Genomic DNA, 16785 nt, shown 5'->3' with positions numbered 1-16785 from the left:
TTCACATTCAGTACACCTCTAGGTGTGAGGCAATATGAAATACACACCACCACCTGCACAAATGTCTTGCCCAAAATCTGAATCCAATCGAGCTTCTAGACCTACCTTTCAGTTTATAAGAAATATGGATGATAAAAGAAGTTAAAAGCCATTATGAGGAAACAGAAAAATTCAGAATGTACAGCATTCTACAAGATAACTGTTCTGATTTTTTCAAGAAGTAAGTATTACCAGAAAAAGAAAATAAAAGAGAATAAAGATACAAAGCAACCATATACAATGTGTGAAGCTTGCCTAGATCCTAGGTTTTTGCTTTGTTTTCCTTCTTAAGCTATAAAAGACATCTTGGGAACAAACGGAGAAATTTGAATAGACTAGATACTAAATGATATTAGAAAAGTATTTTTAATTTTCTTAGATATAACAATATTTTAATCAAATATGGGAAATTTCCTTATTTTTAGCAGGCAGAGAAAGTAAATACGGCAAAAGGTTAACTGTTGACTGTAGGTTGGTAAATGTACCAGTGATAATTACACTATTCTTTCAACTTGTCTGTATATTTGAAAGTCTTTATGAAAAAGAGTTTTTTTTCATAGACCAATCAGGTGGCAGAGTGGTTAAGAGTTTGGCTGCTAACCAAAAGGTCGGCAGTTTGAATCCACCAGCTGCTGTTTGGAAGCCCCATGGGGCAGTTCTACTCTGTACTACAGTATTGCTATGAGTCAGAATCTACTCGATGGCAACAGGTATTTTTTTATCTGAAATTGGCTCCCCTTTTTTCTGTTCGCCTAAAAATCCTAACCCCACCTCCTTTCTCTGGGGTCCCGTGACCACACATCTCCAGCTTCTGTTCCTCCCTTTCTGGCTGCTCTAAGCAGTCTCCTGCCAGCTCTTCTTGTGGTTGTTAGCTATCAGTGAGTTGGCCCTGACTCAGGGTGACGCCACGCAAAACGGAACTAAACGCTGCCCGGTCCTCTGCCATCCCCATGATCAGATGTGAATACGACCATAGGGTTTTCACTGGCTGATTTTTGGAGGGAGATCATCAGGCCTTCCTTCCTAGTCCGTCTCAAGCTCCGCTGAAACCTGTTCCACATCATAGCAATACACAAGCTTCTGCTGACAGATGGGTGCTGGCAGTCTATGAGGTGAATTGGCTGGGAATTAATCTGGGTCTTCTGCACAGAAGGTGAGAATTCTACTACTGAATCACCACTGCCCCCATCAGCTCCTCTACTAGTTGCTGTCAAGTCTTCTTCAACTCAAGGTGACCCCATGTGTACTGAGTAGAACTGTACTCCACAGGGATTTTCTATGGCTGAGTTTTTGGCAGTAGGTCAACACGACTTTCTCCCAAGAACCCTCTAGGTGGACTTGCACCTCCAACTTTTCAGCTAGCAGCCAAGTGAGTTAACTATTTGCAGCACCCACGGACTCTGCCAGCTCTTCTACTGATCATTAAAAGTTACCATGTCAGGGAGCCAAGATGGCGGAATAGATGCTTCTGGTGAGCCATCTCACAAAAAAGACCCAAAAAAACAAGTGAAACAAGTATATTTATGACACGCTAGGAACCCTGAACATCAAAGGCAAGCTTAGAAAATGAACTGAGGGGTAGAGGGAGGAAGAGATGGTTCAGAAGCAGAGAGGAGTTACTGGACCTAAATCGCAGGGAGACCTCAGGCACCAATCCCAGGAATAGCTGCAGTGGACTGGTACTAGTGTTTGGCCTGAGTTCCCTCACGGAGAAGCAGCCAGCCACACAGGCTACTCACACCTCTGGAACCAGAGAATAACAGCACTCTCGGCAAAACGTAAGCACTTCCGTGTATTTTACCGCACCCCCTAACCCCTGCTCCCAAGCCGACTTCAGCGGCTCATTTCCCTGGGCCTGAGATAGGCCCTCTTGAGCACCTAGAGCCATCCTCCCGGCCCTGGAGAATGAATAAATTTGCAATTGGGGGAAGGATAATTTGCCAGCTTCCCTGACTAGGGAAGCTCAAGACAGAAGGAGTTCCTGTCCAGGCATAAATGGTCCGTGGACATTGAGTACCTCCCCCCCCTGCACGGACCTGTGTGGGCCTATTTCAGGAGAATAGGCCCTTGTTGGCAGACTGCAACTATTTCAGCTGTGCGGCAGAGTGGTGAGTGATGTTTGACACTGCATTGCCTATTAAACAGAGTCCTCACCTACCCACATCAGGGGCCTAAGGATTGGTGGCTCCACTCAGGTCACCCAGCCACCAGCAACAGGGGCACAAAAATAACTGATACCTCCTATTCCTTACAACCAAAAACAATGGGTGCCCATGCTCCGTCTGCAGAAGCCACCCACCTGTATGCTCTATGAAACAGGGATATGCTTTCCTCAGAGACACGTGGGGCACGATTCTCAGCCCCCTGCCTTGTTCAGAGTGTGACCCCTGTTGCAACCAGATACCACTACCTCCACTCATCACTGCTCCTCTAAGACTAGGACAGAGCCTGTACTACACACCTGATCATCAGCTACTTGGACTCCTGAGCTGAATTCATACAAGAAAACTGAATGGACTCCCAGACTGACAAATATAACTGGTAACAGCTCTAGCCATCTGGCGATGGGACGTCAGAGCTCCAAAGGCGAAAATAAGCTAGCTCACTCAAGCAACCCAAAGGGGCTTATCAAAACAAAACAAAGCAAGAAGCTACGACACAGTAAGCAAACATGAACTAAATTAATACAATAACTTACAGATGGTTCAGAGACAACAGTCAATATCAAGTCACATAAAGAAACAGAGCATGATCACCTCAACAAGCTCTCAAAACAAAGAATCAATGGATCTTCTAGATGAAAACGCACTCCTCAAATTACCAGATCTAGAATATAAAAGTTTAATATACAGAATCCTTCAAGACATCAGAAAGGAAATGAGACAATATGCAGAACAAGCCATGGAACACACAGATAAAGCAATTGAAGAAATTAGAAATTTTATTCAGGAACACAATGAAAAGTTTAATAAGCTGGAAAAATCCATAGACAGACAGCAATCAGAAATTCAGATGATTAACAATAAAATTACAGAAGTAGACAACTCAACAGAAAGTCAGAGGAGCAGAATTGAGCAAGTGGAAGGCAGAATTTCTGAACTTGAAAATAAAGCACTTGGCACTAATATATTTGAAGAAAAATCAGATAAAAGGATTTAAAAAAATGAAGAAAACTTAAGAATCATGTGGGACTCTATCAAGAGAAATAACCTACAAGTGATTCTAGTACCAGACCAGGGAGGGATGACAGAAAATACAGAGAGAATTGTTGAAGATTTGTTGGCAGAAAACTTCCCTGATATAGCGAAAGATGAGAAGATATCTATCCAAGATACTCATCAAACTCCACATAAGGTAGATTTTAAAACAAAGTCACCAAGACATATTATAATCAAACTTGCCAAAACCAAAGATAAAGACAGAATTTTAAGAGCAGCTAGGGATAAATGAAAAGTCACCTACAAAGGAGAGTCAATAAGAATAAGCATGGACTACTTGGCAGAAACCATGCAGGCAAGAAGGCAATGGGATAACTTATATAAAAAAATGAAGGAAAAAAATTGCAAGCCAAGAATCTTATATCCAGCAACACTGTCTCTCAAATGTAAAGATGAAATTAGGACATTTCCAGATAAACAGAAGTTTAAGGAATTCGTGAAAACAAAACCAACCAAAACTACAAGATATACTAAAGGGAGTTCTTTGGTTAGAAAATCAATACTCTCAGGTATCAACCCAAGACTAGAACACTGGGCAGAGCAATCAGAAGTCAACCCAGAGAGGGAAATCACAAAAATAAATCAAGGTAAAAAAACGCTCAAAACAGGGAAACAGTGATGTTATTATGTAAAAGAAGACAACATTAAGACAATAAAGAGGGACTAAAAAAATGTAGGAATAGATCTTCCATATGGGGAGGAAGACAAGGCGATACAAAGAAATAAAAGTTAGGTTTAAATTTAGAAAAATGAGGTAACCACAAAGGAGACAAACTATCCTACACATGAACATAAAACGCAAGAAAAAAATAGAGACTCAGCAGAAACAAAATCAACACAACGAGTATGAGGAAATGGCAATATATAAAGATAATCTACTCAGCACATAAAATTAAGTCAGAAAAAGAAACTGTCAACAACACACAAAAAAAGACATCAAAACGATAGCACTAAATTCATACCTATCAATAATTACGCTGAATGTAAATGGACTAAATGCACCAATAAAGAGACAGAGAATGGCAGAATGGATTAAAAATGCTATCTGTCTATATGCTGCCTACAAGAGACATACCTTAGACTTAGAGACAAAAACAAACTAAAACTCAAAGGATGGATAAAAATATATCAAGCAAACAACAATCAAAAAAGAACAGCAGTGGCAGTATTAATTTCCGACAAAATAGACTTTAAAGTTAAATCCATCATAAAGGATAAGGAAGGACACTATATAATGATTGAAAGGACAATATACCAAGAAGATATAACCATATTAAATATTTATGCACCCAATGACACTGCTGCAAGATACATAAAACAAATTCTATCAGCATTGAAAGTGAGATGGACAGCTCCACCATAATAGTAGGAGACATCAACACACCACTTTCAGTAAAGGATACGACATCCAGAAAGAAGCTCAATAAAGACAAGGAAGATCTAAATGCCACAATAAATCAACTTCACCTCATAAGCATATATAGAACACTCCACCCAACAGCAGCCACGTACACTTTCTCTAAAACAGACCACATATTAGGTCATAAAGCAAACCTTAGCAGAATCCAAAACACTGAAATATTACAAAGCATTTTTTCTGACCATAAGGCCATAAAAGTGGAAATCAATAAAAGCAGGGAAAAGAAATCAAACACTTGGAAACTGAAAAATACCATGCTCAAAGAAGACTGGATTATAGAAGTCATTAAGGATGGAATAAAGCAATTCAGAGAATCCAATGAGAATGAAAACACTTCCTATCAGAACCTTTGAGACACAGCAAAAACACTGCTCAGAGGTCAATTTATATCAATAAATGCACATGCCCAAAAAGAAGAAAGGGCCAAAATCAAAGAATTATCCCTACAACTCGAACAAATAGAGAGCACCACAAAAAAAAAATAAATAAAAATAATAAAAATTAAAGCAGAACTAAATGAAATAGAAAACAGAAAAACAACTGAAAGAATTAACAAGACCAAAAGCTGATTCTTTGGAAAAAATCAACAAAATTGATAAACCATTGGCCAAACTGACAAAAGAAAAACAGGAGAAGAAGCAAATAACCTGAATAAGAAATGTGATTGGCGATATTACAACAGATCCAGCTGAAATTATAAGAATCATAGCAGATTACTACGAAAAATTGTACTCAAACGAATTTGAAAACCTAGAAGAAATGAATGAATTCCTAGAAACACGCTACCTACCTAAAATAACACAAACAGAGGTGGAACAACTACATGACCCATAACAAAAGAAGAGATCGAAAAGGTAATCAAAAAACTCCCAAAAAAACGAAGCCCTGGCCCGGATGGCTTCACTGCAGAGTTCTACCAAACTTTCAGAGAAGAGTTAACACCACTACTACTAAAAGTATCTCAGAGCATAGAAAAGGTCGGAATACTCCCAAACTCATTCTATGAAGCCACCATATCCCTGATACCAAAACCAGGTAAAGACACCACAAAAAAAGAAAATTACAGACCTATATCCCTCATGTACTTAGTTGCAAAAATCCTCAACAAAATCCTAGCCAATAGAATTCAACAACATATCAAAAAAATAATTCACCATGAACAAGTGGGATTCATACCAGGTATGCAGGGATGGTTCAACATTAAAAAAGCAATTAATGTAATTTTTTTATCACGTAAATGAAACAAAAGACAAGAGCCACCTGATTTTATCAATTCATGCAGAAAAGGCATTTGACAAAATTCAACACCCATTCATGACAAAAACTCTCAGCAAATAGGAATAGAAGGAAAATTCCTCAACATAATAAAGGGCATCTATACAAAGCCAATAGCCAACATCATCCTAAATGGAGAGAGCATGAAAGCATTCCGCTTGAGATAGGGAACCAGACAAGGATGCCCTTTATCACTACTCTTATTCAACATTATGCTGGAGGTCCTAGCCAGAGCTATTAGGCTAGATAAAGAAATAAACAGCATCCAAATGGGCAAAGAAGAAGTAAAGGTATCCCTGTTTGCAGATGACATGATCTTATACACAGAAAACACTAAGGAATCCTCAAGAAAACTACTGAAACTAATAGAAGTGTTCAGCAAAGGATCGGATACAAGATAAACATACAAAAATCGGTTGGACTTTTCTACAACAACAAAAAGAACATTGAATAGGAAACCACAGAATTAATACCATTTACAGTAGCCCCCAAGAAGATAAAATACTTAGGAGTAAATTTTACCAGAGATGTAAAAGACTTATACAAAGAAAACTACAACACACTTCTGCAAGAGACCAAAAGAGACCTACATAAAGTGGAAAAACATACCTTGGTCATAGATATGAAGACTTTATAAAAATGTCTATTGTACCAAAAGCGATCTATAGATGTAATGCAATTCTGATCCAAATTTCAACAACATTTTTTAATGAGATGGAGAAACAAATGACCAACTTCATACGGAAAGGAAAGAGGCCCCAGATAAGTAAAGCATTACTGAAAAAGAAGAACAAAGTGGAAGGCCTTACTCTACCTGATTTTAGAACCTACCCTCGTGGCGTTGTGATTAAGTGCTATGGCTGCTAACCAAAGGGTCGGCGGTTTGAGTCCGCTAGGTGCTCCTTGGAAACTCTATGGGGCAGTCCTACTCTGTCCTATAGCGTCACTATGAGTCAGAATCAATTCGATGGCACTGGGTTTGGTTTTGGGTATACAACCACAGTAGTCAAAACAGCATGGTACTGGTACAACAACAGATACATAGACCAATGGAACAGAATTAAGAATCCAGACATAAATCCATCCACGTATGAGCAGCTGATATTGGACAAAGACCTAAAGTCAGTTAAATGGGGAAAAAACAGTCTTTTTAACAAATGGTGCTGGCATAACTAGATATCCATCTGCAAAAAGAAACAAGAACCGTACCTCACACCATGCACAAAAACGAGCTCAAAATGGATCAAAGACCTAAATATAAAATCTAAAATGATTTAGATCATGTAAAAAAAAAAAAAAAGAAATAGGGCAACATTAGGAGCCCTAATACATGGCATAAACAGTAAACAAAACATTACTAACAATGCAGAAGAAAAACTAGATAACTGGGAGCTCCTAAAAATCAAAACACTTATGCTCATCCAAAGACTTCACCAAAAGAGTAAAAAGATTACTTACAGACTGGGAAAAAGTTTTTAGCTATGACATTTCTGATCAGTGCTTGATCTCTAAAATCTACATGATACTGCAAAAACTCAAAAAAAAAAAAAAAAAAACTCAAGTGAGTACAAAAAGACAAATAACCCAATTAAAAAATGGGCAAAAAATATGAACAGACGCTTCACTAAAGACATTCAGGTAGCTAACAGATACATGAGGAAACACTCATGATCACTGGCCATTAGAGAAATGCAAATCAAAACTACAATGAGATTCCATCTCACTCCAACAAGGCTGGCATTAATCCAAAAAACACAAAATAATGAATGTTGGAGAGGTTGTGGAAAGACTTGAACACGTATACACTGCTGGTGGGAATGTAAAATGGTACAACCACTTTGGAAATCAATTTGGCACTTCCTTAAAAAGCTAGAAATAGAACTACCATACAATCCAGCAATCCCGCTCCTTGGAATATATCCTACAGAAATAAGAGCCTTTACACGAACAGATATATGCATGCCCGTGTTCACTGCAGCACTGTTTACAATAGTAAAAGGTGTCCATCAACAGATGAATGGATAAATAAATTATGGTATAGTCACACAATGGAATACTACTCATCGATAAAGAACAGTGAGGAATCTGTGAAACATTTCATAACATGGAGAAGCCTGGAAGGCATTATGCTGAGTGAAATCAGTCAGTTGCAAAAGGACAAATATCATATAAGACCACTATTATAAGATCTTGAGAAACAGTTTAAACTCAGAAGAACACATTCTTTTGTGGTTACGAGAAGGGGAGGGAGGGAGGGTGGGAGAGGGTTATTTACTGATTAGGTAGAAGACAAGACCTAATTTAGGTGAAGGAAAGGACAACACTCAATACAGGGGAGGTCAACACAACGGGATTAAACCAAAAGCTGTTTCCTGAATAAACTGAATGCTTCAAAGGTCAGCAAAGCAGGGGCAGGGGTCTGGGAATTATGGCTTCAAGGGACATCTAAGTCAAATGGCAAAATAAAATCTATTAAGAAAACATTCTGCATCCCACTTTGAAGTGTGGCGTCTGGGGTCTTAAACACTAGCAGGCAGCCACCTAAGATGCGTCAGTTGGTCTCAACCCACCTGGATCAAAAGAGAATGAAGAACACCAAGCTCACAAGGTAATTATGAACCCAAGAGACAGAAAGGGCTACATGAAGCAGAGACTACTTCATCCTGAGACCAGAAGAACTAGATGGTGCCCGGCCACAACCGATGACTGCCCTGACAGTGAACACAACAGAGAACCCCTGAGGGAGCAGGAGAACAGTGGGATAAAAAAAAATAAAATAAAATTATTTATTTATTTTTTATCCGCAGACCCCAAATTCTCATAAGAAGACCAGGCTTAATGGTCTGACTGAGGCTAGAAGGACCCCGGCAGTCAGGGTCCCCAAACCTTCTGTTGGCCCAGGACAGGAACCATTCCCAAAGCCAACTCATCAGACATGGATTGGACTGGACAATGGATTGGAGAGAGATGGTGATGAGGAGCGAGCTACTTGCACCATGTGGACACTTGAGACTATGTTGGCATCTCCTATCTGGAGGGGAGATGGAAGGGTAGAGGGGGTTAGAAAGTGGCAAAATGGTCATGAAAGGAGAGACTCAGAGGAAGGAGCAGGGTGACTCATTAGGGGGAGAGTAAATGGGAGTATGTAGTAAGGTGTATGTAAGTTTATATGTGAGAGACTGACTTGATCTGTAAACTTTCATTTAAAGCACAATAAAAATTATTTAAAAAAAAAACAGTGACGAATCTGTGAAACATTTCATAACATGGAGGAATCTGGAAGGCATTACGTTGAGTGAATTTACTCAGTTGCAAAAGGACAAATATAGTATAAGACCGCTATTATAAGGACTCAAGAAACAGTTTAAACAGAGAAGAAAATATTCTTTGATGGTTACGAGTCGGGGGAGGGAAGGAGGGTGGGAGACGGATATTCACCAGTTAGATAGTAGATAAGAACTACTTTAGGTGACAGAAAAGACAACACACAATACAGGAGAGGTCAGCACAACTGGACTAAACCAAAAGCAGTTTCCTGAATAAAATGAATACTTCGAAGGCCAGTGTAGCAGGGGCAGGGGTTTGGGGACCATGGTTTCAGGGAATATCTAAGTCAATTGGCATAATAAAATCTATCAAGAAAACATTCTGCATCCCACTTTGGAGAGTGGTGTCTAGGGTCTAAAATGCTAGCAAGCGGCCATCTAAGATGCATCAATTGGTCTCAACTCACCTGGAGCAAAGGAGAATGAAAAACACCAAGGACACAAGGTAATTACGAGCCCAAGAGACAGAAAAAAAAGAGCCACATAAACCAGCAACTACATCATCCTGAGAGCAGAACTAGATGGTGCCTGGCTACAACCAATGACTACCCTGACAGGGAACACAACAGAGAACCCCTGAGGGAGCAGGACAGCAGCCGGATGCAGACCCCAAATTCTCATAAAAAGACAGACTTAATGGTCTAAGTGAGACCAGAAGGACCCCGGTGGTCAATGTCCCCAGACCTCTGTTAACCAGAACAGGAACCATTCCCAAAGCCAACTCTTCAGACAGGGATTAGACTGGACAATGGGATGGAGAGGGATGCTGGCGAGGAGTGAGCTTCTTGGTTCATGTGGACACTTGAGACTATGTTGGCATCTCCTGTCTGGAGGGGAGACGAAAGGGTAGAGAGGGTTAGAAGCTGGTGAAATGGAAACGAAAGGAGTGTGGAGGGAGGGAGCGGGCTGTCACCTTAGGAGGAGAGCAATTGGGAGTATGTAGCAAGATGTATACAAGTTTTTGTGTAAGAAACTGACTTGATTTGGAAACTTTCACTTAAAACACAATTTAAAAAAAAAAAAAAGGTTACCGTTTCAGGGAGCTCAGCCCTGGGCCCTTGTGTCTCTTCTGCTCGGTGTTTCTTACTCCCTTGGCTGCCAATGCTCTTGAGATGGAACAGGCTCCCAGAACACTGTCTCCAGGGCAGACTTCTCTTCAGATCTGAATCATAGAAAGACACTTTCCTACCCAAAGCATCACACTTGAAGTCAGAGCACATTCTTTTTTCTCCTGAAATTTCAGCCATCTCATTTTAAAGGGAAAATGTTAATATGTTGCAAATCTAATAAAATTCTGATTAACTGAAATGTTTGTGGAGTGATTGTTCCAGTTAACTGGATCTTTTAATTAAATCAAGGTTCAACCACCATTTACAACGCGTTAGCACACATGCCTACTTAGTACACACATTATTTAGTACACAATTTTTCTGTAATTTTGTATTCCTAAATTTAAAGCACCCTCATGTCAGGACCATAAATACCTGTACACTGACTGCGATTTGGATTATACCATCGATTTAGTGATTTAAGTAATTAGGCTCACTCTGTATTTCTTCCAATGTTTAGCTATCAGTATCCGCCCTTTTTAAAAAAAAATACCCTTTACGCAAAAGTAAACTTGTCAGGGAAGACTAAGTCTTCCGGTTTTTCACAGAGGAGTAAAAATTCATGAAGTGTATTAAGGTAAAAAGAAAAGCAAACATCTAAAGGGGCAGAGGTGTGGAATGCATACGAGACTAAAATTTTAAGTGCAAATGGCTAAACTTTCTCAGAGATCTTACCTTTAGCCAAACCTCTTAGTCGTTTTGAGGAAAGCACTGGAATATGTGGTGTTTCTGTAGTGTTTCACAAGAATCAAGGCAACTGTTCGTTTTTACCAAGAAGAATGTGCAAAAAGAACAAGTCTGAAAAAATGTAGGAAAACATGGAATTTAAGTTGGCCATTAAACTCTCTCAAGTTAACTCATTTCCACCTCTTCTGTGCCCCAATAGTCCCAGAACTCACATTTATTGCTGCTGTGTCAGACTGCCTCTCAATAATAGGACTCCTTTGGCTTCCAGGTCTCCTTGGCTGACATATCAGGAAATTTCTTCAAATGCTGCCGTATCTTTGAAGCCTTGTATCTGTTTAAAAAAAAAAAAAATCAGTTGTTGTCAAGTTGACCCCAAATCATAGCAACCCCACATGCGTCAGAGTAGAAAACTGTGCTCACAGGGTTTCCAATGGCTGATTTTTTGGAAGTAAATCGCCAGGCCTTTCTTCAGAGGTGCCTCTGGGAGGACTCAAACTGTTAACCTTTCGGTTAGCGGTCAAGTGCACTGTTTGTAGTACCCAGGAATTCCAGTATCTGTTTACAACTGTGCAAATGTTCATCACTTACAGGTCTCCTTGCAGACAAGCAAGGGTTCACTCAGTACATCATGACTAGCAGTTAACCGCTTTCCTTAGCCAGATTCTGTGCTCATGTATATAAAGGTTTCAAAAATAAATGAAGCGGCTGATTAACATATGGTGCCAATTCACTAATTTTCATAAGCATATAATAAAAAAAATTTTTTTTATATATAATAGAAATAGTTTGGGAATATGTGTATATATACATATACACATATTCCCAAACTATTTCTATTTTGCCTAAGAATGATTATATTTAGATACCAAGTAATTTTTTACAAATTTTCTCAGACCAAATAAGGTACGCAATTTCCCCAACTAAAACAGATTCTATTCTGAGCAGCTAGGCAAAATCTGGGAAACTAATCAAACAAATTAAAACCAATAAATTTATTTATAATGATAATACTTTTGTTTCATCTCCCCTCATTTTTGTCCCCTGGCTTTTTTTTTTTTAATAAAAAGTATGACGATCTTTTAGAAATATGACCATTTAGGTCAGTTTGGTCTGCAAGTTCTGAAACCTTAAGCATATAATAAAAGGCATTAACTTAATGAAAGTTTCTGGAAATTCGTGTGCCTGCAGTTATCTAGAGTTAAGAGAGTTCCAAAGCAGTAACTGAATCTCAACCGTGAGTCAGAGAAGTCAAACTCCCAGTTCGGAAATAATAACAATTTAATTCACAAACAAAACATTATCAAAGTGAACAAAATATTGAAGCATCATCCTTTCTTCCCTCAACAACATGTAAAAGTTTTTGTTGTCATACATTTAAAACTATTTAAAACCGAATTAACTTACTGGCAACTAAAAAAAAAAAAGTGCCACAATACACAGAGAGACTCAAATTTAGCACTGCAGACATACAAATAAGCAAAATACATAGTACACATACCCAGAGCTTTCTAGAAATCTCATCATACGATCACTTACCAATTTATTTGATGTTACGTTTCAGACAAAATGAACATTTTTTTTAAACCTTATAAATATATAAATCCAAACCACAATACATCTCCTAAACATTAGATTTACTCTAAGTACAAACGGATTTTTGGACATTGCATTCACAATGCTATCTAAACTAGATTACAGGAAACTATAAATATATTTAGCTGTATCTTGTGACTTAAATTCATTGGGCCACCCCACATATCCTTACCATCATATTTACTTTGGATATACATAATCTCAAAGTTAATACTTACACAATTAAAACCAAACTACTAGTCTAGAAATAAGTGTCAATTTTTCCTGAATAAGAGATTGGAACTGGCCCCCTGTAATGACACTGCGCAACAAATAGTTCATCACAAACAAGTTAAAGAAGTCTTAGTAATGCCCATTCTAAGAGTTACAAAGATTTCAATGTTAACCATCCGTAATGGGTTTTCGAAACTAATAAGGTTTTTTTTTTCCCCCAACTGCATCCCTACTTTCTGTGGACATTCTATTCCTCCAAACCTAAAGTCTGTTAAGCAACTTCTTCTCATAAATATATACATTCAACTCCCCCTATGTCATGAAAAGAAGTTCATTAACTCAAGTGACATAGCTTACGCTTTTACCTGGAATCAACTGTGCAAGAACTTGAATCCGTTCTAAAACTGGTTTAAAAATCACAGGGACAGCAACAGGTTAAGCTGCACTTGACTTCCTCTAAGGGTTTTCTCAGACAGGGCATGGGCTCTGTGTGCTTCCTGCCCACCCGTCTGCCTGGCCTTAAACCATTATGTTTTGGTACAACTCAATACAATACATCAACTTAGTACACTGCAGCAAAACGCTTGTGTACTCAGCCCTTCCAACTGTGAGCTAAGGCATTTCATTGTTTCAAGTTTTCACCGCCACGATTCACCCCAAAATGTTATAGGATTAAATTAAATAAATCATAGTAGAATTTAAAATACAATATAAAGTTTAAAGTTAGAATTTAAAAAAGAAAATCTTGAATGTATAGTAATTAATTTAAATGGAACCTCTTTCAGAACAAGGGGTGGGTCTGATTGAGCAATGTAGTTAAAACAAAACAACTTTTAAGTGTTTTAAGACTCAAGTGAAGGTTTTCATGAACAATAGCTGCTCTATGAGATTTTCAGAGAAGGCTGAGGAGGGAAATACAAGGGTATGCCTCAAAGACAAACGGCCATATCGTGTCATGACGTTTACTTTGATGCAAATTCTACATGCTATCAATTCTCATTAGTACTGTGGTAAAACAGGTATTTAGTTGAAACCACCCAGGGGAATGAGACTGAGTTCCTCTTGGCAGAGAAGAAGGAACAGCAGGAGTAGGTACTTCAACAGGAGCAGCAAACCCTAGAGTGACACTCACGTCAGAGAGAAAACACCAGGAGACGACTTAAGGTGCTCTGACCACAGGCGTGTGGTGGGGGAAGGTGCATGCTTTTCAAATGGGTGTCTTGGAGCAGCTATCCATGGCTACAATCTCAACGATTACAAGAAGGGGAGCCGTTTCACTCCTAACTTTCCATAGAGACCTCTACCCCAGCACCCCACGACACCTATGTCTGTCAGCAGTGCGGAGTGACTCCTGCCCTTTCTCTGGAAGACTCGCTGCCTCCAGGGCTTTCCTCACTTGTTCTTGCTTCTTTGCTGAAACCCAAGTAGACGGGAACACCATACGGAAAAACCAATCAAGTCAACGTTTTGATGGAAAATGGCCACAAAAACATGGCCAGTGGTTTGGTTAATCGCATTGACGCTAATCATGAAAGGATATCAAAGAAAATAGGTTATAAATTACCTAACTGCTAGCATGACAATGTGTATTGAATTTCTTACATTGCCAACCTATTAAGTGGGAAGTGACATACAGTCTAGAAATTCATGACAGACGCACTGGCAAAAGCCATACACCATAAGGATAACAAGGCTCGAGGGGACGAGGCTGACAAAGACAACCCCAAGGGTGACTTTCTTAGAGACGAGTAAGTAGATCCCCAAGGGTAAGGAGCTGAAGTAGAGCAAACCTAGCAACCAAACCAACACCCGGATCGACGTCTGGAAGAGCAGGGACGTGCAGTTCCACACAGTCCAGTTGTGTGACACGGTGGTAATGGAGTCGAAGCTGGCAGGCCTGTAAAACTCCACCACAGGCGTGGAGCTAAGGGACGGGGAGCTCTCCCGCTGCACCTCCATGATGGTTATGACCAGGCAGTTGGAGGATGTGTGTGAAGGACTCACGAGGGAGGCCAGTCTCTTGGGTGTCAGCAGCAGCTCGGTGGGGTTCTCTGGCAGGCATTTCTTCCCTTTGCCTCCACAAGTCAAGTTCACGAGGATGTTGTTGTCGTCGGGTAGGCTGCTGACTTCATCATCTGGAAGGCAAGTCTCAAACCTACAGAAGGGACACACAATGACCCCGTGTGAGGAGTCCCCAAAGTCAATGATCTTGTAGAGGCATTTGGCACAAACCCTGTGGCAGCACTCCAGCACTTTGGGTTTCCTCTGTTTCAGGTTGTATCGGTTATAGCAGATCTTGCACTCGAGCTCGTCTGAGACCTGTGACTCTGCGGCGTCTTCTGGCAGCTGACTGGCCATCTTGAGTTACCTGTGTACAATCTCCTGCCAGACGTGTCTCTCTAAGGAATGACTTCAATTAAGGTGCCCTCTGAATAGCGTATCACCCCAATCAGGCAGAGAGGTAGCAAGGCTGGACAAGTACTGAGAGGAACCCGAAATCTTCCAGGCATTTTCGGCTTCTGTGTCTAACTCTCTGTCTCAAACGCATATGAAAAAAGGCCACATGAAGGGTCTGCAAAGAAAAAAGAGATTCTAACATATGAATAGTTAACGGGAAAGGTATTTCTGAAAAGTGCATTATGGAATTTTCTGGGCTTCAATGATTACAAGCAACAGACTTAAAACGTGAAATCCCCTCCTGCCTCCAGGACAGTAGAGTGTTCTCTCTGTGCTTAGCTGTTTCAGCCCACAAATATGACAGCAAAGGAGGAATTTAGAATTCTAACGGGAGTAAAGTTCAATCTGGAGCACTGCATGGCTAGATACAATAAATTTCCTCTCTGGTATGTGTGCCCAATTCTGGCATCCTTGAAAACAGAATGAGACACATATGAGAAACAGATAAATTCAATTTTCAATCAATTCCACTCAATACAGAATATGTAATTATTGGTATAAATACCAGTTGTTTAAATACCCTCAACAGTGTTTAGGAACATGTAAAGGGAAGCCTTAAAGAAAAATGTTGATAGTGTTTCTTCAGGAAGTATCTTGATAGAGATGAAAGCATGTTTCAATTAAACAGACTGTTCTCACCTTCTCAGTGTAAAGAAATCAGATATAAACACTTTTGTCTGAGTATTCGATTTCAAACTTTCTATTTCAACACTAGTATTGGAAACCATAGTTATACATATACATTCACTGGAGAAAAAATAAAACATGTAACACCCAACGTAAATATTTTAAACAAGTCAATTTTAATTCCCAAGAAAGGGAAGTAAACACAGACAATGCGTGCAGAGTTACAGCTCTAAGCATGAAGAATCACATATGTGGGGTCATCAAGAAACGCTCAAAGTTCACCAACTCACCTGCTTTGCCTCATGTCAACTCTCCTTCCACAATAAACAGAAAGCACAATACAATCAACAGTCCTTAATATTCACCCTTAATTTCAACTACTGCCTTTGGCCAATTGGCTAAAGCTTGATTTATGTGTGTAGCCAGGTCTCATTTACCAATACTAATGGGAGGGTGCGACGGTATGAAAAATCTCCACACCCGTTTTATTTAGCTTCAATACATGTAATATTTTTGGTGGTAGATTTGTCTTAAGCCCTGTTTTGCTTGGAAAAACATCAACACATGCTTGCACTTCTGAGCACAACTCCAAGCAAAAATAGCAGAAGGCCGCCATAACAGTTCTGTGAAGCAGAGTGCAACCAGGCTGGGGTTAAACTTTGCTACAGACCATACCGCTGAACAGGCACAGATCAAAGGCCATCAAAACTAAACACATTATGTTCTGTTTTCAGCTATCTTCCTGCTCAGCCTTCAAAACCAAAAAACAACCCATTGCCATCAAGTGCATGCCGACTCATAACGACCTCATGTGTTACAGA

At 39.6% G+C, this 16785-nt stretch overlaps 1 protein-coding gene across 17 annotated transcripts in view; it reads right to left on the bottom strand.

Annotated features, from left to right (window-relative positions):
• Positions 1–16785, bottom strand: part of RNF182 (ring finger protein 182) — a 195462-nt gene that overhangs the window by 106081 nt on the left and 72596 nt on the right. For 8 of the 17 annotated variants that reach the window (XR_007517372.1, XR_007517362.1, XR_007517366.1 and 5 more), the window contains exons 2-4: positions 11287–11405; positions 11063–11185; positions 10310–10440 (exon numbers count right to left, since the gene is read on the bottom strand). Coding sequence is in view for 7 of the 17 variants with exons in the window: in XM_049884173.1 (XP_049740130.1) it covers positions 14495–15238 (744 nt within the window). In the remaining 10 variants the exon portion in view is untranslated. Of the gene's footprint in view, positions 1–10309; positions 10441–11062; positions 11186–11286; positions 11406–11494; positions 11831–11902; positions 15453–16785 lie in introns of those variants that run through there. The other 9 variants (XM_049884173.1, XM_049884166.1, XM_049884129.1 and 6 more) reach the window with 3 other exon arrangements.

The sequence above is a fragment of the Elephas maximus genome, chromosome 1 (genome assembly GCF_024166365.1).
Source record: "Elephas maximus indicus isolate mEleMax1 chromosome 1, mEleMax1 primary haplotype, whole genome shotgun sequence".
NCBI classification, from domain to species: domain Eukaryota; kingdom Metazoa; phylum Chordata; class Mammalia; order Proboscidea; family Elephantidae; genus Elephas; species Elephas maximus.
The sequence above is the reverse complement of the archived record's forward strand: the minus strand, read 5'-3'. Positions and strand labels throughout refer to the sequence as shown.